This window comes from Scardinius erythrophthalmus, assembly GCF_964197995.2.
Source record: "Scardinius erythrophthalmus genome assembly, chromosome: 4".
In the NCBI taxonomy this organism is placed as follows: domain Eukaryota; kingdom Metazoa; phylum Chordata; class Actinopteri; order Cypriniformes; family Leuciscidae; genus Scardinius; species Scardinius erythrophthalmus.
In genome coordinates, this window is record NC_138224.1 from 5,770,162 (window position 1) to 5,792,251 (window position 22,090).

Consider the following 22,090-nt stretch of genomic DNA (forward strand, 5'->3'; position numbering starts at 1 on the left):
TTTGCGGTGAGAAATGCAGTGCGGGCCTCAAAAAGAGCTGTATTATTATTGTCCGGTTCGGCCGCTCTGTGTGTGAGTTTTGGCCGGCGCGGGTGTGAAAGTGCTGGAGGCTGATGCTCTCCATGATTCCAGCCGGCCTCTTTCACAAGCCATCGACTGCGAACGCGAGGCCGCGCCAAAACACTCTTTCCTCAGACCTCTTATTGTCTCGCGTTATTGCTCTGTGTGTCTCTTTTTCCCCTCTCAGGATTATTAAAGGTGCTTTTTTTGCTGCGTTATTAAAGTGCGCACTGTACAGCATAGTAGCCGTTCACATCAGATCTGACTCATTTCTGCTAAAGTTACTTCCATTTTCTGAAAGAAGACGTGGCCAAATCCTCCAACACCTGGCCAAAGTTGACACATGTGTGAGATTAATGGATCGTACGCCCAATGTGTTCATTCAAATATGTTCCTCTAGCCGTGCAGAGTTACGCTTAAGTTGGGAATTAAGGAATTGGTGTGTCTGCTCTTTCTAAATTTTGACAGGTGTTGGCCCACTCTTGTTTTTGGGTAAATATTACATCCCTTACACAAACTGAATGCACATAACCACAAAATCATTTCCTCTTTCTTTGTGCTACTTTTTTCTTTAATCTTTTAAAAGAAAAAAATCATAGAAAATGTGCTATTATAGTGTTCAATCTTCCATAATACAGATATCCAACCAGTAAAGTGAACGCTTTAAAGGCACAGCTTATTTATTTAAATTATATTAAATTAGTTTTATTATACATTTTTAATATCAATAATTATAATAATTATAACAATAGTTTATTGCACCAGATTCATGTTTGTTTATTTATTTATTTATTTATTTATTTATAATGTTTAGTAGTTTTAACTTTAAATTAATCTTTTTAACAACAATGACTGTAATAATCGAAATAATTAATAATATAGTAATAATATTTTTTTTGTGCTAGATTAATGGATTATTATTATTGTAATTCTTATTTAATGTGAATATATCACCTAAAACTATTAGTCTTTATTTATTATATTATTATATTATATTATATTATTTATTAATATTATTTAGGATATTAGTAAATACTGTATGTAACAATTTTTTTTTATATATATATATCAATGATATTAATATTATTGTTAACTTCTATATGTAGTGTGTTAGGTTCTGGTAAATTTGGTCAGCATTTACTCACTATCATTACTCATGTCTTTCCAAATCTTTATAGTGTTATATTAAGTGTTAGTGGAACACAAAAGCGATTTTTTCAAGTAGCTGTTTTCCATATGTCAACAGTTCATAGTTACCATAATAGAAGCTCATATGACATTTAAGCTTCATTCCAAATCTTCTAAAGCCAAATGTTAGCTTTGTGTGAGGAACAGGGCGAAATAAGTGAAATCGAACTATTCACTGACGATCTTGTATCAACTAATGGACAATTGTATGTTGTCCCGAATGGTCAGCTTACCTGCTTAAGATCCTTCAAAGTGTTCCACAGAAGAAAGTCACGTGGGTTTGTAGCAACATGAGGTTGAGTAAATTATTCATTTTTCCCTCTGCTTCTAAATCACACATTTAACATGTCCTCTCTTGTTTGTAGGAGCGTATTATCGAGCGTCTGAAGGAACAGAGGGATAGAGACGAGAGAGAGAAGAGCGAAGAACTGGAGAGCAACAAGAAAGAGCTGAAAGAGCTGAAAGAGAAAGTCAGTCTACTGCAGGGAGATCTGTCCGATCGCGAGGTGAGCGCTTGTGTTTGCTTCATCTCATAAACTAATGCTTTATTAATGCCAGTATTGTAAGAAGTTGCCCATTTGATGATTTTTTTACAATCTACTGGGGTTTTCTAATGATTTTCACCTGGTTGACAATGAAATGGGTGAAAAAAATCATCGATTTATGTTGTAGCAGTGAGGCGAATCCTATCTATTCTAGAGAGCAAAATGTTTTGATCTTGGACTCGATAGATAATGTGTTGTGTTCTTTTAGAAAACCACCTTGTCTACAACATCATTTACTCTGTTGATGACCGTTAAGCTACAATGTCATCTTGCAAACATACTTTGAGATTTGTGTAATCTAGTTGCATATTTGTGAACAGAAGTTTGGGTTTGCGGTGTAAATATTGTAGTCTTGAATCGTGGCCTGCACACTTAACTAAAACCCACAACTAAATCCTAAACGAAATCTCTTCTATCAGGAGAACTGTGAGTAAACCCTTCCAATATGCAAGCGTACCACTTTTTTTTCCTGTTATATATTTGATGTTTCTGTATTATTAATGGAAGTCATGTTACAGGTTTTTGTACTGTACGAGCAAACACAACCAACAAACAGCTCAGAGGTGGGCGTCCAGCTGACATCTTGAGCTATTTCACATTCATAATGCAATACATTCAGATGGTGGTTTGGCATTATAACGCAGTAATCCTGTATAATGTGTCAGGTGCGGATTAAAGAGGTCGAAGTGGATCCCAGACAGCATTAGAAGCAACTTCCTTCAGATTGTGCTATTGGATAAGGTGCTCAGTCAGGCTTGATAGAGACAGACTGATTCCACAGCCATCCGCACAATCCCAGAGGAGCTGTAGCGATGAGAACAGACATGCTGGACCTACAGCACTGTCAGTCCTGTGTGTGTGTGTGTGTGTGACAAGAAGATAAATGGAGGATTCTAAATGTGAGGGAACGGCCCCTCCCAGAGAGCAAATGCTCATTTCTCTTTCTGTCTTCAACTCTGCTCTGTTGTTCAGGGTTTTTTTTTTTGTGCCTTTTTGCCTTCTATCCCTTTTCTCTTTCTTTTTTCCTTTTGCACTTTCTTGTATATTTTAGCTAGTGTTACGTCAGTGTAAAAGAAATTAAAATGTGGTTGTCGTTTACTGACCCTTATGTCGTTCCAAACCTGTATGACATTTTTTCCTTTGGTGGAAATGTAAAAAAAAAAAAAAAAATCTATTGGTTGTTGAAGATTTCAGAAAATTTTAAGCTTCACAAAGGACATAAAATTAGTTCACAAAGGATTTAGCTTTTTTTTTTTTTTTTTAGCACATTTCCGCAAAATTTTCTATTTGATTTAATTTCATTTTATTTTGAATAACGACTTCATATGGCTTCTGAAGATTTGGAATATAGCATATAGTTCATACTATTTTATAACTTTTATGGTGCTTTCATGGTGCTTTTTTTTTGTCCTTTTTGAAGCATGAAAGCTTCACTCCCCATTTATTGTAATTGCATGGAAAGAGTGACCTGTACATTATTCAAAAATTCTCCATATGTGTTCAATGGAAGAAAAACAGTCATACGGCTCTGGAACGACGTGAGGGTGAGTAAGTGATGACCGAATGTTAATTTTTGGTTGACCTATCCCTCTAATGATGGAGTTTGCAGTGTGCACGTACACCAGCTTTCCTGCAGCTCTGTGTCTGTGGCTGTTTTATTATTCAGGTTATTCTTGTTTGCTGTGATCTCTGCATTCCTCTCCGCCGTCTGCCTCTAGAACATGGGCGATGCACATCCACACCACTAAACCACTTCCTGTCTCACCCTGTCGCTTCTTCCTCTCATCGGCATCTTTCTTTCCCCCTTTCCATTTCTCTTTGCTTCCAAAAGGCTGTACAAATTCTCATGAAATCATGCCCAACCCAAGTCACATTTCACACCACAATCAAAAAGAGAAATAAGAAATTATAGTTTGCAGAAATGAAATGACGCATATTTTGAGGATTGTTAAGGTGTTTTGCGTTGCCATTATTTTAATGACCATTAACCACATTTCCCCCTGAAATTCTCCTTAATCTAAATTTTTTTCTCCACTGTTTTAAAATGAACAATTAGTGTAATACAATGACATTCTCAACCGTTCAAAAGTTTGGGGTCAGTAAGACATTTTTTTTTTATGATTTATTTTTTGTTGTTTTTTGCCTTTATTCATAGAGTACTGTACAGTATGTCGAAGTGCTGCCCATTAGACTATTGACACTGACAATGTTTTTATTAAAATAAATTATTACAATTAATCAAAAGTAACAATAAAAGCTCTTACATGTTGTTGCAGAAAAATTATATTTTTAATAAATGCTGTCAACAATATGCCTTGGTGAGCATAAGAGACTTAAACTTCAAAAACATTTAAAAAAATCTTACCGGCCCCTTCTGAACGATAGTTTACATTCATATAATTGAATAATGTATGATAATATATAATATATGATAATTCATATAAATTTTAACTTAAATCTTGATGTTGATTGAAAAAAGGTCATATGCATGAACTACTCATGAATAGTTTTAAAATGGTACATTTGTTTTTAATATTTCATCTTTCTTTTCTTTTTCTTTTTTTGATTAAATGAGCATTGTGGTAAAACATGTTACTGGTCACAAAAAAGTGGGCTTAATTGAATTGTTGTAAAATCTGAATGCTGTCCTGAGCTGTATGTGGCCGCCTCCCATCGCTCTGCATCCTGTTATATCCCTCTCCTTGTTTTTCCTGCATTGTATTGTTCCTGAGCAGTGACCTCTTCGCTCCGAGCTCGTTCGGCCTCCCCTCCCGCACTCTAATCATAAAGTGTGGAGTCCAGCACATCCCATCATTCCCCTCTCCTGTTTTCTTTACCAACGCGAGAGAACGCGGCGCGGCGGTATGAACATTAAGTGTGTATTTTGGTCCGCGGACTCCAGTCGAGTGTGAAATTGTGGGGCTCTCCGACTGAAAGCGGAAACGGCAGGAAAGGCCTCATGGATGGAGGGCTGCAGTTTTAACAGCATGCCCGAGACTCGGCTTAAAAAAACAGAGAGCTGATGTACTGCATATGTGCAGAGCCCTGTACATAATAGCACACAATATTTGTGATATTACTATTGAGATGTAACCGCTACTGTTACACAAAATCGTTCTCCTGTTTCATATTTTATGACATTATTCCTCATAAAACCCTGTGTTGTTAAAGGAACAGTTCACCCAAGGTTGGAGCTTTCGTCCTTTAAAAAAGCAATACGACGGCACCATAAAAGTATCGTAAAGTGGTCCGTATAACTCTATAAATTCAAAAGCCCTATATTCAAGCGCTATATTTAAAGCCCTTCTGAATCTGTATGGTTGCTTTGGGTGAGAAACTGACTGAAATTGAAGTTACTATTTCCTGATAATCAGAGAGCTGAACTCTGAAACTGGACAAAATCATTTTGACTGGTTTTGTGAACTTGATCAAAAGATTCAATGCAAATATTTGACTCAAAATAATGATTCGTTCATGAACTAATGTATGACCCCACAAGATTCAGAATATACCGTATGAAACATATGAGTCACTTTTATGATGCTTTTGCATCCTTTTGTAAGCTGGCAAGCTCAAATCTCCATTTATTACACTATTACACTGAAGAAAAACAATGATACCGCTTTGAAATGACATGAGGGCGAGTAAGAATTGTCATATTTGGGTGAACTGTCCCCTTAAAAAAAAAAAAAAAAAAAAAAAAATCTAGTTTCAAATGTTTCCAGATTAGGTCCAGTTTATTTGATCTTATCTGATCTGATTTAATTCAATCATTTTGATTGCATGTTAGTATACAAATGTGTGTTTCGAAAAGAAAAAACTGTCACATGGCAATTTGTCTTGGCTCTTCGTGGTTCCTGCTGTTGAAATTGGCTCGAAACGGTAAATATTTACATGTGTTTGTGCTCAGGTTGTTTCAGTGCAATCAGGGACTGTGGAATGACGATGGCAAAGTCGTCTCCTGCTTCTCATTAGCTTTTTCTCCCCCCAAACCTGATCGTCTCCATTCAGGGGTAGATTGTTCAATAAGTGCTCTCTGATTTAACCTTCCTTTCCCTCGCCCTCAGGCCTCTGTATTGGACCTGAAGGAGCACGCCTCGTCCCTGGCCTCCTCTGGACTGAAGAAGGACTCCAAGCTGAAGAGTCTCGAAATCGCTCTTGAACAGAAGAAAGAGGAATGCACCAAACTTGAGAATCAGCTCAAGAAGGTGAGCCAGACACTTGGATGGAATTGAAGCATCACAGCTAGCAAATACAGCGAGTCTCGTCAGCTGAGCAGCCAAGAGCGCGTAACAAGCCATTACGGTGACTGGCACGTCGTTATCGCTACTCTGACAACACTTAAAACAATGACAATGAGCTGAATGTTTGCCCAAGTGCACTTTATCTGTGGAGCTTTTCTCCGTCGAGTGCTGTAGGGAAGATATTAGCTCAGTTTCAGACCCCTAGCTAGCAGCCTCGCTGCCCATGGTCAACAAAGACCGCTACCTTCAACGACAGCATTCTTAATGAACCAGAATATTGTACTTGACTGATTTTTAACACTCTAACAGAGCAGTTACGTTATTAGTCACTCAAATGCAAGTGCGAAAAGATACTCAAGAAATGCTCAAAGCTGATTGTTAGCATTTTGCTAAGATAGTATGCACAGCACATACAAATACTGTGTGAATCAGTCTAGTTTTATTTAGAGAGATTCTGGCCAACATGTGGTATCATCATTTTGATACTTAAAATGTTACCCAGCTTGATTTCGGAACAGAGCTGTTTATTGAATTTAAATAGCTTTAATTGGAAAGAATTCTTGACCGATTTTGTAGGGGAGTGCATCTGTATAAAACAATCATTTTAAAAAGCTGAAAAATTACTTTTTAGTCTGAACCATCCTTTTAGAGGTAAAAAAGTTAGATTTTTTTTTAGTGAAGGGAGTAAAAAAAAAGTCTTTCCACTGTTGTCATATGCTTCATTTCCACTGTTTTGACCCTTTCAATAGGATTATAAAAGGATTTTTATCAAACAATATTCTGTTTAATATTTTATAAATGTTTAATAAATGTTTTTTTTTAATTGATTTTTCGAAAAAATACTATTGTACTATACATTTTTAAAAAAGATTATTTAATTAAATTTTATAGTACACTGTAAAATTACATTAATATTTATGTCTTAAGCCCTATTCGGACTTCCTATAAAACTTCTCTAGTTTTCATTAGAGAAATTCATGTTTCATAGGCGTGTTTCTTGATTTCAATCCTGTCTGATAAAAAAATTCAAGGGCAAATTATCTACTGTTTTTCGGCAAACTCAACGGTCCTCTGAGAAATCGAATCCTGTGTGAATACGAATGTCTGTGATTGCTGATATTGTATTATACTAACGCTTCTCCTCGTGTTTTTTGACCTACCTTTCGCGTGCTTTCATTTAATTTCAATATGGTTGTTATCAGATGAAAAATTTTAATTTATAAAATGAATAAATAGAGCCAAATCGCTAAAAATGCAAGGACTGCACATTTTAATTTCAGTGTCAGGTCTAGATGTCTCTGCTCACTTAGGTTGGTTTATTATTAACAGCCACTTCTGTAAACTTTATTTAAATAGGGTTTTAATAATAAATTAAAGTTATATCAATAAATAATTATTTAATAAACATACGTCATACGTGATGCACGCAAGCACAGCAGAATGACCTTCTGTAACGCCCACATCTAGAAAACACACACTCCCACCTCTGCAATAAATGTTAGTCCAGTCCGAATCTGTACATGAAACATTGTTTAGAAAACTATTATTTCTTCATTTCTAAACGTTAAACCATCAAGCTTTTATTTCGGCAAATAATTATGCGCTGTGTGTTTCAGAGTGAAGTGCAGCACTGTGTTCCTTTACACATTTGCAGCCCATGATAGTGATTTGTCAGTGTCTCAGAGTGGCTTGATTTACAGTAAATGAACCAATCTGCTCCGAGATACTATAAAACACTGGATCATATTTATTTTGATATATTGTGCAGCCCTATTCCCAATGATCTCAAGTCTCTTCTATTTGTAGCTCATGCTTTCTCAATCCACCATAAGTGATGTTTTGACACCACTTCTTACTCTAGACATGTCTGTGACTTCTCTCCTCATTGCCATGTTTTCATCCCCTCTAATTCTCTTTTCTCTAATTTTCTCTCTTGTTCTTGCCTCTTTGTCATCTTCGCCTTCTGTTTTTTTAACCAGATCAGATATTTCTCAAGTTTTTTCCTATAAAATATTTTGTCATCGCTCTCAGTGTATCACCCAATTCTGTTTCTTCCCCAACCCCTCTGTGTTTTTCTTTCTTTCTTTCCGAAAGTGCTCTGAGCTCATGTCAGGCCATCCCTTCAATCTTGTAAGTGCATCTTGGTGTGAAAAGCCTCCCTTAGCAGTGCCAGTGTCTCTGTGTGTGTGTAACTAATAAATGTGTGAGTGGAGCTTTGCTTGCATGAGCTTGAGGCTTATCTCAAGTTTAGTTTTGTGTGTATGTGAGATAGAGAGGATATGTTAGGGGGCTGGCGGAGTCTCTGAGTGTTCTGAGATTTGCTTGCATGAGATCTTTTCTTATCTAAAGCTTGAGAGTGATGGTCTTGTGTGGTTTGACGTTGCTCCGCAGCAGAGCTTGGATTTAGTGCCGTGTTTGTAAGCTGATATGTGTCGCGTTGAGCTGTGTCAGCATGGTGAGCACGTGCCTCTACAAATGCTACATTTCTACAAGTCCCCGATCCTTTTTAGCGTTAGTATAGTTTTATTAAAGGGATAGTTTTCAACTCAAAAATGAACACTTGTCGTCATTTTCTTGCTGTCTTGTCGTTCCAAACCAGTATGCCAAACAAAACAAATTTTTTGACGATGATGATGATTACTAATATTTTAATAACCACCATTATTATAATTATTATTATTAGTAGTAGTAGAAGTAGTGTTTTTACCTCCTCAAGCAAAGAATGAAACTCAAATGGCGCTTGGTGTAATTGATATCTTGGTGCTCCAAATATGAGTTTGCTAATGCTTGACTGAGATTTGGGAGCTATTAAAGGGAAGATGATTCGATTTTCAAAGAATAAAACTTTTTTCAGTCAATCTGTCCTTATTGCAGAAGTCTTGACATACAGCTGGACATATGAACCACTTTTATTGTGTTTTTTATAGTTTTTCTGGGAGCTTGACAATGTAGACTAAAATTTGTTGGAAAAGAGCAGCCTGAACACTCTTTAAAATTTCTCTCTTGAGTTTTACGGAAGAAAGTCATGGAACAACATGACCGAGTAAATGATGACAGCTTGAATTTTTCGAGTTAAATTCCCATTAAATATGCATAAGCTTTAGTGTTTATAGTATGTGTGCTTCTGTGCAATTGTGGTGGTTAGTTTTTCAGACTGCAGTGTACATTTAGTTCTGGATGGTGATGTCGATCTCTCATATGAACCGATCACCTTCATACGTATATTCAGAGCTCTTCGCGTGGCTTGATGAGAAGATCTGGGTCCCATCGTCCATTCCAAGAGTAATGAAATCTCTGGCAGCGTGTGTGTGTCTGTGTTCGCACAGGGTCTCATATAAAAGCAGTGCAAGTGAAAACCCGCTGACAGCTCGGTGGGCGTCTGCTGTGATTGGATGAGACAGAAAGGGGGCGGAGGACTCAACTGTCCCTGCGTGACCGCCAGGAGTGTACATGGATTAAGGTGTCAGCGAGGCTCATGAAATGAGAACAGACATGCCACCAAGACATCCAACAGTGTACATTACACAAACCAGCCAAGAATCCCCCAATGCACTTCCTCAACTACTTCATATGGAGGCACATCAAAACTCTTTTATATCCCCTGCTGCACACACACATTCATATCATTCAGCAACGAGATGTTTTCTCACAAGAACATTTATAGGTCAAGAAAGTCAGCGTAAATGCATAAAAAAAACACTGCAAATGTGTGCTGTTTTCACACAGCCGCTCTGTTATTTTGCCCAGCCAAACAGGCACAGGCACAAACACATTATTAAACAACATTATTAAACCGCATTTCCCACAATCCCCCCGTTTTGCGCTGGGACACTGGCTGTTCCTCTGAAAGATGGTGCCATATGGATTGACCGCTCTGGAGTGTCCAATACCAACACACTGCACAGAGCTTACAAGCAGACACAGTGTCCCTAACAGCCCACTAATAACTATACAAATGCTAGTTATTTCCTACCCAGTCTGTCTGTCTCGCTGTGACTGTTTTTGTCCATTTCTCTGTTTTTTTTCGAAAGGACGCAGCTGTGTCCGTATTGTGAACGAGTTTGTCTGTGGTCCTGAACACATGCTTTTCTTATGTGATCAGATGAATAGTCATGTGCCACATTCAAACCTATCAAGTATACTTTGATTTGGACTCAAAAAAACAAAAATATCTTATTTTTGCGCTTTATATAAACTGTTATCTTACATAAATTAAATTAGCCTTGCATGCAAAGCAGAAACGGTTTAAAAACATCAATATCTATATTCCTCAAATTTTTTGATATATCCGAGAGCAAAAGTATGTTTAACAATTAAAATCATGCAGCAAAGTCAATGTTTTGACATTATCTACATGTAAATAATCTATTGTCATATATTTACACACACTTTTTTTTTTGGTGCTGACTGCTTTTGTCAAACTTTACCATTCCCAGTTACTTTAGGTAGAAAATTATACATTTTTTCCCTTCCAATTATGGAAAATATAGGTCTATCAATCACTTCAAAACAGAATTTGGTCTGAAACTAGCTGCTACTAGTATGCATGTTATTTTTTATATTATTACTTTTATTTATTTGACTAAATTTATTTTCTAGGAAATTAAAGTCACAGTTTGTTTTTCCTTTTTGGTCTTAAACTGTATTTATACCCTGAATTTTAGTAACTGGTTTGGAAAAATTGTAAACCTCCATTCACAGAAAAATGAACAGAAAATAAACAGCTCAAATTATATTTAATTTTTAGTTTTATATAATTACATTTTTTACGTCATTTAATAGTTGCAGACCCTATTCATGGAACATGCCTTGTACTCACAGATTTATTTTGCTCCGCCCTCTTTCTGACACTTTCTTGATGCTAATTGTACATTACGTGTCTCTGTCGTGTTTTCGTATACAAACTTTAATTTCTTTGCCAGACTTGCCCTTTTACACACACGTAAAAGCCCTTGTGTGCAGCAACCGGTCCGCCATACATGACAAGCTCTTGGCGGTCAGAGTGGAAACCTACTCAACCTCAGGTCGAGACTTTAATAAAGCTAATTAGCAGGGCCTAAACGTCACCTTCAAATATTATCCTCAATAAACCAGAACAGTCCTCTTTCACCCAGTGCCAGTCTAAAGAGACCTCTGAGGCCAGACACTTTGCTGTATTTTTAACCAGCATGACACAGTAAGGATTTACTTTATTTAGTTTTATTTTTGTGCCTGCTTGTTATATAAACATATTCTGGATAGATTCAAGCTATCTTTGAATGTCTTCTGCATTCAGACTTGGTCCGTACACACATGCATGTAGTCATGGTGTAAATGACTCGCCTTGTAAAGCCTGCACTGTTTTAGGTTTTTTTTTGCAGCAGGAAGACACCTGTGTCCTTTTAGAGGACTTTTATGAAAGAAACATTACGGCTGACTCCTTTAATTGTCAGGGGGAAGTGAATTGATTTACTTTTCATTAGATGAGGCCCTTGACCCGGCACTTTAGACGGCCGTAATGTCACTAATTATTTTGATGACTTCAGCATGATTGTGTTTCCATGTGTGTACACACACACACACACACACACACACACAGAGTAATGAGGTTGTATCCTGTTGTGATGTAATGGGGGACCTTACACAGAGCCTCAAGGTGTGAGTTTGGGTGTCTTAGACCTCAAAACAACACACAGACACACATGTACCGGTGACAGTGTCTAGGCCATGCTTGACCGCTTGTCTCTACTCAACCATGGAGAGTTGAAGTCAGGGCGGCATCTAGGCTTCTTGTCCATTCACAGCACAGACCCATGTAAAACCCAAAGTTTGTGAAAAGATACAGTGGAGTATACCAGTTTACAGTTCAAACTGGTTTGAGAATTTGAGGTGTAAGGCCTATTTACACCAAATCCAATGTGGTTAAATGATAAATTATCAAATATTTGCAAACAGGTTTTCACATACTGTTTAATATTTAATTAAATTGAATATTATTCGTCATTATTATTGTTACTACTACTAATACTTCTGCTGGTAATGATTTAATATTATTTCTATATTATTTTGAATAAATAAAAAATCCAGACTTTGTTATTGTTGCCCCCTGAAACTCAACCTTTGGTCCGTACAGGCTCAGTCAGTTGCGGTTGAGGCTCAGGTAAATGCAGGACTATCGGAGCGCATTGCCACACTCGAGCAGGAGGTGGCGCGTTACAAGGAGGATGCTGGGAAGGCACAGACCGAGGTGGACCGGCTCCTGGAAATCCTCAGAGAGATGGAGAATGAGAAGAATGACAAGGATCACAAGATCAACGAGCTAGAGAGGTACACACACACACACACAAGTTTATAAGACAACATAGACTTCTGTTGATTTTATGTACAGTTGCTACCGTCTGTCCCAAACCCTTTATAATATGAACGTGGTTTATTTCATTTATGAATGTTTTACATACTGAAGATGTCCCCAGATGTCTGCAAAAGAAGATTTTGTCAGGGAATAAAACCCCCAATTGTTGGATTCTCTACTTGTCACCCTCTTACTCCATTTGTGTCAGTTTTACCAGGTTGTTTGTTATGCATGTGATCTTTCAGTTACATGTTCGGTTTAGTGTGTTTAGCCCAATATTTTACTATTCATTCTTTCATTTTTGCAACTTTAGTTTATTTTCCATTCTCCATGTGCCAATGAAGCCTTTTTTTTTCTCGTATTGCCACCGCAGGCTTTTGCGATAGCATGCCAAAATAAAAGTAAAGCAAGCCTTTCTACAGTATTTATAGTAGTGAGTGCACCAATTGTGAAATTTTCTCTTGTATTGGGTATTGACAGCCACCATTTGGGCATTGTGAAAACCCTAGTATACATGTGTATATTGCCACTGACAGATAGGTGACCACACCAATCCAAAATAGTGCACTTGATTTTGATTTGTGCTCTTGTTGCCTTGGTTTGTGTCCTTGAAGTCCATAGGGCATCCCATTTGTCATTGTATAGTTCAATTGGGTGCACATAAGTAGCCAGTGTTGCCCCCTCAACTTGCCTTTTTGCTTTTGGAGAACCGCCAAGACCGTAAGATCTCTATGGCACAAGGATGAAGATGAGGGTGTCAATGTTCTTCCTTGTCTTCCTCACTTTTCAGTTTGTGTTCTCTGTTAGCTTTCCTTCTCACCCACTCAGTCATCTCTTATCCTCCGTTTATTTAGGCGTCAGACCAGGAATGAGTTGCAGGGGATTTGGAGAGCAACTTCAGCAATAGCATTATGGGATGTTGGCATTGTCATTAAGCGTGTCTAGTAGATCCATGGCAGTCATAGACTGTAGATTTAGTTCTAATCCCCAATACGTTGCTCTTATCCCAAAGTATGTTCTGTGTCCGTAGACATGGAGAATAAAGTGATTAAGCTACAAAGAGCTCCATAAATGAACACTTTATGATTTGCACATCTTCAACTGTATGTCTGCTCCTCCCGGAGCATTTTTCTAGACATTTTGCTCTGTAAACATCTGTGTTTTCGGCCTGTGTAATTGGACTAATTAATGAGAGGCAAATATAGACCTTTTGACATCTTCACAGCTCTTATAAATAAATAAATAAAGATAATGAATAATTGAAGTAGAGCTGGAGTGTAAACAGACAAGAATGTGAGGGAGAGTCTGGCCCTGCGGTAAAGAGTCGTGGAGGTCATGGATGTGGATTTTGTGCATTGACAGTCATGTACTACTCCCTTTCACCCTCCATCAGGCCTTTCAAAGCTGTTGTCCGAGACCGTTCCCAAGCACCAGCGTCTACAAAAAGCCCTGCTTTAGCCTGACAGGGACATTTATTTGCACTGAGGCTCTCGCTGTTGAATACTAGAAGTGTTTTTGGTGGATTTCTGTTGTTTCATAAATATTAATCTGACTTGCGTTGAATGTCTCACGCTTTACAGATCTGCGTTAGGAGAGGATTAGACTAAAACAAACTCCATATGCTTGGCTCGATGCATCATTCATGTCAAGCGAGAGAAGATTTCTGAAATAAACACCAGCCGCAGTTGCTAACCGTGGCGCTCCCAGCTAATTACCGCTCAGAGTCAGGTTATGCTCTCGAAACTCACCGGGGAGTTCGGTTCTCAAAAACCTCCCATTGTTCTTTCTGTGTCTTAGTTTCCCGGCACTCTGGAGTTTGACTCTTCATGTGGTTTTGACGGAGAGTTATTCAGACAGATCCTCTTCTGTTAGCGCTTGCGTCTTTAATCAAGACGCGAATGGCAGGTAGAAGCGGTGCGTTCTGTTCGGATTCAGGAGTCAGGATTACCTTTCTCACTCAGAGATGGAGAAGCCAAAGCTCCTCTTGTTGCAGATCAGTGGTGCGGAGGCAGGTCTTGTTCGAAAATGCCTTCAAAGTCACCGAAAAATGGCAGAGGTTGAATTGGGGCATTGGGGTATTTATTTCATAAATTCGGCAGCAGTAAATTTGCCAGTAATTATGGAGGATTGTAAGGCTCACTGTTCTCAAGAGGGAGCTAAAATGGGAGGGTGAGTCTGAAGAAGCACAACAGAAGCACTATTTATACATAAGCTTATTCTCATCTTTTTTAAATGTGTGTTTTTTTTATGTTTATATGTGTTTTATAAGCTCCGGTTTTATGTTTTGTCACATCGTTTGGGGGCTTTTCTCTGGAAATTTTGATATCAGGTTAATTGTGAATTATTAGATTATTTTGCATAATCAATTTTAAATCAATTCACGTCCTTACTAAAGATGCATCTGGTTTTTATTGACTTTATATGGCCTTAATATGTTTTCTTTAAACTGAGTAGCATGTGAGATTGCATGTCACATTGTCAGGTGCTTTTTTTAAATGTTTTTTTCCCCCCCGTTCAGTATGCGTGTATCAGAAGTCTACATGTGAAGGATCATGTACTTTTAACTCTTTTGTCTTACCCAGCTTTCCAAGTTAACCCAGCTCACTCTGTGTGTATTTCACCTCTATTTCTCTCTTTCTTCCTCTTCGTTTCTTTTCACTGGAATGCTGTCTACATCCCAGTCTGGCTTCAAGGTCAGTATGCCTACTTTCCTTGCTTGCACTTCTTTTGTACTGCAAATCAACTTCTTTACGTTGTAACACACAAACTATGTGCTGCTTTAACAGGGCCCACTCTGTAAATCATTTTAAGGATGGTTCGATGGATCTGGGACTTGTGTTATTGAGGGGCCGTTGGGGGGGAAAACTATATCCGCTAGATGGGGGTAAAATAATTCAGTGGTTGATTGTGGTGTGGTGGTGCCCTTGGGCGATGCACTTAACCCCAATTTGCTCTTGGTGCCTCCATCACTCCCCTTGGACTTGCTTCTAAAGTTTCTGTGGAAAAAAACTGAAATTGCTCTGACCTGAATTGATTAAAGGTTCAAAAGAAGGAATGAGGAAACCTGGGAAGGTCAAGCAGGCACTACAAACAGAAGAGCTTGCCTTATTAATGCATGCCAGCTTACCTGTGAGGTCTGCTGAGATGGAGTTCAGAAGAAGAAAAGAACGACTCGCCAGAGCTTCTGCTGATAGAAAGGATGTGGGAAAAGAACCAGGGAGAGTCCTTGCAGAACTTCTAATTGGAGCGTAAAGAATCTCCATCAGTCATTTTCTCCCACGTGGTGTTGAAAAGCTTGCCTCTTCTGCCAGCGCACTGTCAATACGGAGCCGTCCCACTACAGCTGGGATCTCGGCATTCGGCTTGTTTATCGTGGTTATTATTTACATCTCTTTTTAGTTTGGTCTGGAACAGAGACTTGTCAAACTGTTTTATTTTTTTCCGCTCTTGTTACTCCACTAGAAAACAAGCTGAATGTTAGGGAGTGCTTGACAGAACTGTCAACTCTCTCTCTCTCTCTCTCTCTCTCTCTCTCTCTCTCTCTCTCTCTCTCTCTCTCTCTCTCTCTCTCTCTCTCTCTCTCTCTCTTTCTCTCTTTCTCTCTCTCTCTCTTTCTCTCTCTCTCTCTCTCTCTCTCTCTCTCTCTCTCTCTCTCTCTCTCTCTCTCTCTCTCTCTCTCTCTAAAGTTTGTTATTAAAAATCAAAAATCAAATCTCTCTCTCTCTCTCTCTCCCCCCTAATCCTTCTTCTCCTCCTCTTTGTTTTTTGGCTTTTTTTAATTTATTCTCTGGATCTCAGGAACTCAACAAACATAGTCGATTTGATATCTCCCCCAGATGAAGGGGTTCAGCATAATGAAAAGGAATCCGTGTCACTCTGAAATGAATTTTCCCCAGTGTTACGCATTTGCTGCTGAGCTCCAGGGCCGCTTGATTTAGTCTACAAATGCTTGACAATAAATGTGATGTGTGTCGTTCCCTGAAGTCTTTTTCTTTGTTTCTGTCCTTTTCTTCTCATTCTGTTTTTTCTGGGTTTTTTTTGTTGTTGTTGTTGTTGGTTTCTCTTGTTTTTGATTTCTCACTCTTTTTTGGCTATTATTCTTTTCATTCTCTTGTTTTCATTCTCTTTCTTCTCTTCTTTTGTCTTTATACCTGTATTCCTATTTTTCTTGTTTCTCATTCTCTCTTCCTCGATCTGTCTCTTTCTGGCAGTCCCTGACTTATCTTTTGTTTAATTTTTTTAAGTAAAAAATGACATTTTGTGTGTGTGTGTGTGTGTGTATATACATACATACATATACATACACATACACATATATATGTGTATGTGTGTATGTGTGTATGTATGTATATATATATGATTTTCATATATATATTTATTTATGTATATATAAATATATTTATATATAAATGTGTGTGTGTGTGTGTGTATATAGAGCTGGTAAGTCCCGCCCATCCGTAAAACCCCAACTGGACCTCTAGGTTGAAAAATCGTCAATGCAAGTGAATGGGAGAAAATAATTATTTTCTGGTCCCGTTTGAATTGTGCCATGAATGTGAACATATGTTGTCTGTGAATTTTTTATATAATTTTTCATGTTACGAGTTTGACAGTATATGGTATGATTCTTCGTCTAGCAGTTGTGGAAAAGACATAACGAGAAAGACTACATGTCGCCTATGTGACGTCACCCCATAAAGCTGACTTACCCGTGGTTTTCGCCAACCTCAACGATTTTGTCCTCTCCCTGAAAGAAGGCGGTGAAGTGCACCAAAGACACAGCCATGTTTAGCGGGATCCGTGAGCTAGTGTCCGTGTGCTAGCGGTGTTGACGTTTCAAACGCGTCGAAAGCAGCGAAGAGTTGTAGTCCACAAAGTGCTCTCACACAAAGTCTAACCGTATAAAACTTCTACCCGCTAAATTGTAGCATTCTTTACACGAAAAGTTATATAAAAAAATCACAGACAACATGTTCACATTCATGGCAAAATTCAATCGGGACCAGAAAATAATTATTTTCTCCCATTCACTTGCATTGACGATTTTTCAACCTAGAGGTCCAGTGGGGTTAGCGGAAGGGGCGGGACTTACCAGCTCTAAATTTATTTATTTATTTATGTATATATAAATATATGTATATATGTGTATATACACACACCAAATTATTAGACTTTTATTGACATGATTGATTTTCTTTATTGGCCGCAAATTTTATTTTGTCAACTTATATATGTAATATATAGTATCTGTCTATGTAATGTATAGTATTTTGTCATTCCTCCCTCTTTTTTTCCTCTCTGTTCCACCTCTGTTCTGTTTGTGTAATTTAAGTCACCGTTACTCATTCTGGAGAAGGTAGAAGGCTGTATTTCTGGGTTGTATCTCATTATTGCGGGAGGCTGTTCTGCTGCGCTGGTCTGTTGGTGTCGGTTCCTCCGGCAGGTGAAGGCCACAGTCCCGCACTGACTGGGAGGTCTGCTTCTCTGGGCCTGTCGACGAGTGCATACGATCCGGCCGGCTCGAGGAACACCTCCGCCTGTCTGTTGTCTCTGTGTGCTTTCCAGTTAGCTTTGGCTGGCCTGGCCTCAGGGCCGACCGCATGATTAACTAGATTAGTCGAGGGCCGGAGGGAATCATCCGCTCCGCACAGGGCGATACGTAAGAGACGCAGGGACACCCCATCGTGCACCTGGCCGCAAAACGTTCTCACAAGCCAAAGTCTATTAGGCTCGAAAAGTTAGCGCTCGCCACAGACAGAACTGTGAAAATGAGTCCCGCTATCACGAAGCGGCTCTTGCCAGCTCTCCTCCACCTGCTGCTAGAGAAATGGCCACAGCCTGCGAAGAACCCACATTTCCTGCCTTTTATTAGTCCTGAGCTCACGAACATATCCTGAACGCCAGGAAGGAGATTTCCGGCCAATATAAAGACACAATTGACATTAAAGGATGGCTTCGAGAGGGATGAGGGATGGAGTAAACACACGCACTCAAACAGTCTTTGATGGCGTTCCACTCCGTTCTCTGCTGGTCAAACAGGTCGTGGTTGTGATAAACAGAAAGATTTTTGTCCTCACTCAACCTTTCTGCTGTTTATCCCATCCTGGACTGTTAGTGTGGGCACACTTATGTGCAATTCTGTCAGCGCAATTGAAAAGAAAAAGAAAAATGACATCAAAAAGTGGGCCCAAAAGGCTTGGATGAAAACGCGGCGCGGTAACCATCTCCAGCCTTCTGTGTTGCGCAGCCCGCTCATAAACGCTCGCTGGCTCCGTAACATAAGACGCCTTTCTGTTTTCTACCCAGAATTCCTCATAACGGCGTGATGGATTTATTTCTTCAACACTGATTTCCGTGCGCATTCATCTCAAAATCGCACCCAATTTTACCATTGGGTCTTGTTTTATGTTATTAAGTGTCAGGTGCGATTGAACTTTGGAATAACGTTTGCTTTTATGCCCGCCGGGCCTCATTTCTCCACTTAAGTGACCACAGAACGTAATTGTTTAGAAATGTAGGTTCATATTATTTTGAGAAAGGAAATGTCGAAAGAGCGAACTTTTTATAAGAAGTCATTTTAAGCTTTTGCACTTGAGGTCTGGGTTGCTTTTTGTTTTTCTAGCTTGACCTTGCAGCGGTGGTCATTCAACAACATTTGCTTTTGCCTCATCATGGCTTTGGGATGTCAGAAAGTACATGTCCGTCCCTGGGGCCTTAATTTGGCTGGGTGAATGACTTTTTTTATGTCGTTTTTTTGAGGGGTCTTTACTGGATGCAAGTTTCAAAGGCTTCATTATGCAGAAGTTTAGAGCATCTTTATAGCTAAAAGTTAACAAACTTTCTGATGTTTGCTCACATACTCAAGCAGATATCATGAGAATTTCAAAGTGCTTTCAAGCCTGTGAACATTGCCTGAAGCTGTTTTGTATATGAATTATTAATTTAAAGATCGAGATGAATTACTATTTTTGATAAAATTTCAGGGTTTGAGCTCTTTGAAGATAAGATTCATTAAAAAGCGTTAGGTTAGACTGGAGTGTTGAACTTTCTCCAAAGCGCACTCCATTTTCACCTGTGTCCAAGTCTGCGTGTTTTTTTTTTTTTTTTAGGTTTATATGTTATGTTTTGATGCATAATTAGTGTGTTTTTCCTCTAGACAACCTCAAAATTGTGCTGAAAGATTATTTTCTTTCTCTCCCTCAGTACAGTGCCCTGTCATAGACCTGTTTACCTGTGTTTCATTTTTTCCACTCATTTTAATGTTGCTTCTCTCGTTGCCTGTAGCCACACTAGTACTCAAATATAGTACAGTTTTCCTAGTATTGATAATATGGCCGCTAATGCAACATAAAGCTCACTACAGAGAGGAGGAAGATGACGGGGGTTACGCATGTGATCCAGAGTTTTATTTAGAGGAAAGGAAAATGTTGGCATTGGGAAAATTGACAAAGAAGGCCCTGTAAATGGGGTCTCTGCCCTTGCACACGTGCATAGTTGTTCAGTACACAGAGATGTTTCCATTTAGGTTTGTGTGTTAGCAAGAAAGTGAGACATTCTCTTCAAAAGTCTCTTGTATTTATTCCTGTTTTTTACACAACCGTTCAAAAGTTGGTGTCTGTAAGATTTGTTTTTGACAAATGTGTTTGACCGAAGTCTCTTGTGCTCACAGCTGCATTTAGTTGATCAAAAAACTGTAAAAACAGTAATTTTGTGAAATGTTATTAAAATTTAAAATACAAATTTTCTGTTTTAATATATTTTAAAAGTATAATTTATACCTGTGATGGCAAAGCTGAATTTTCAGCATCATCACTCCAGTCCTAAGTGTCACATGATCCTTCAAAAAACATTATAATATGCTGATTTGTTCAAAGTTTGAAGTAGAAATCTTTAAAACATTATATTTACCGTCACCAATCATATGAATGCATTCTTAAAAAAAATAAATAAAACCCTTATATTTCAGAATTTTCAGATATTTCAAATAATGTGTATTCAAATGAATACAGATATTGATATTCTTATTCAGATTTTTAGAAATTAGAATATTGGTTTAATCTGATGATAATGGTTAGGTTAAAGCGTTTACATGACACTTCCATAATCAGAATAGAAGAGTCACGTATGTTTGTGTAGTTCAATATTTCACTGTTGGACATAAAGCAGAGCTAAATTTTGGGTCCGTTTAAGGAATCTTTGGAATGGATATTTGATTTAATCTGACAGGATGGGCTAGATTAGAGTGTCACCATCATTTATATCTGAAGTGGAGCTCACTGGAAATATTGGCTTGCGTGCTGGTAATATCAACCCCACAAAGCCTTCCTTTCAGCAAGGTTTAAGAATCGTTTTTTGTTATATTCCTGCGCCATCATGTTTTTATCAGAGCATATCAAAAATACCAGAACGACTGGCGAATTACATCTGAATTAGATGTCAGCGTTTCACTTTATTGTTGTAGAAGTGTTTCCCTCATGAACTCTGTGAAATGGGGTTACCTATCCCATCACATCAGAGCTCAAATGGAGACATATAAACATATAATCAAAACCCTGAATAAAGGGCTGGCCTGCAATGCATAAAAACAGTCAGCTGCTTATTGCAAGTGTAGTGGAGCCAAGCAGATGGCTTGGCCTCTTCTGGAAACACCAAATAGGAACATTCCAGTATATTTATGACCTGTTACACAAACTCCCTTGAGCACACACACAAAGTCTTTCTTTTGCTTTGTTATATGGTCATGTTGTCTTCGAGATGGTCTTTTGACAGCACAGCACATCTTGCCTGGTGTTTCTAGACTCCAGGCACTTTTATTAGATTTTTTTTAATAGCCATCAAATTAGCAGTGTTGGGGAAGCTACTTTGGAGCTGCGACTTTGCAGATATGCTCATAAAATAGTTCAACTACAGTCAAGCCACGCTGGGTCCTAGTAGAACTAGTTAACTATAAGTCGCAAACTAAATAATATTTCTGAAAGCATAATCGTCAGATGGTACCATTTAATTCTGCAATTACACCATTTATCTGGCACAAAACACCAGAGCTAACTAATAAAACTGCAAAACGTGTTTATATAACTGAGCAGAAAACATTGTTTAAATAAATATTTCGGGGTTTAAATGACATGGTGAATCATTTAAATGAATCAATGAATTGTTTGTTTAAATCAGGGAATTGTTTAAATAAATCAGGGAATCGTTTATTTAATCAGTGAATCGTTTATTTACATGAACCATGTGAATGAACTGATTCACTACAATAAATCCGATTTCCCAATGCAACATTTGTGAGAGAGGACAGAGTTCACTCTGCTGTGGGTGCAGTGATAAAAATGTGATGAAAAATGCAGTGATGTTGCTGTTTGTCATGCTACGCCAATGCTTATTGGGAAAGCTTTATAGTTTTGAAAGCAGCTGTTGTGCTGTAATGAATGTGTAGTCGAGTTAGAAGCATACTGCTTTGTCATTTACTCCCTAACAGTGCAAGCACCTATTGTGTTCTGTGTGTTTCGAGCCTCAAATCTGTTTGCGCTTGCAGCAAATTATGATTATAAAAAATATTGCATAGAGCAGTGGATGTAATAGTAGTAAACTTTCCCTCTTTATCGCCTACGCTCTTGTCAACACTTCTTCTGATCCTGCATGGCTACACGCTACGGCCTCACATCCCAGAAACACGCATTCATGTACAGTCAAGAGAGGAAAGAAAACCTTGGGAACCT

The 22,090-nt window shown here is 38.3% G+C and overlaps 1 protein-coding gene across 7 annotated transcripts in view; it reads left to right on the top strand.

Moving 5' to 3' along the window:
* The window catches only part of erc1b (ELKS/RAB6-interacting/CAST family member 1b), a 192,658-nt gene that overhangs the window by 53,759 nt on the left and 116,809 nt on the right, over nucleotides 1-22,090 (top strand). For 2 of the 7 annotated variants that reach the window (XM_081363055.1, XM_081363059.1), the window contains 5 exons: nucleotides 1,614-1,754; nucleotides 5,861-6,001; nucleotides 8,132-8,167; nucleotides 12,150-12,343; nucleotides 15,050-15,061. In XM_081363055.1, coding sequence (XP_081219181.1) covers nucleotides 1,614-1,754; nucleotides 5,861-6,001; nucleotides 8,132-8,167; nucleotides 12,150-12,343; nucleotides 15,050-15,061 — 524 coding nt within the window. The remainder of the gene's footprint in view (nucleotides 1-1,613; nucleotides 1,755-5,860; nucleotides 6,002-8,131; nucleotides 8,168-12,149; nucleotides 12,344-15,049; nucleotides 15,062-22,090) is intronic. The other 5 variants (XM_081363057.1, XM_081363060.1, XM_081363058.1 and 2 more) reach the window with 3 other exon arrangements.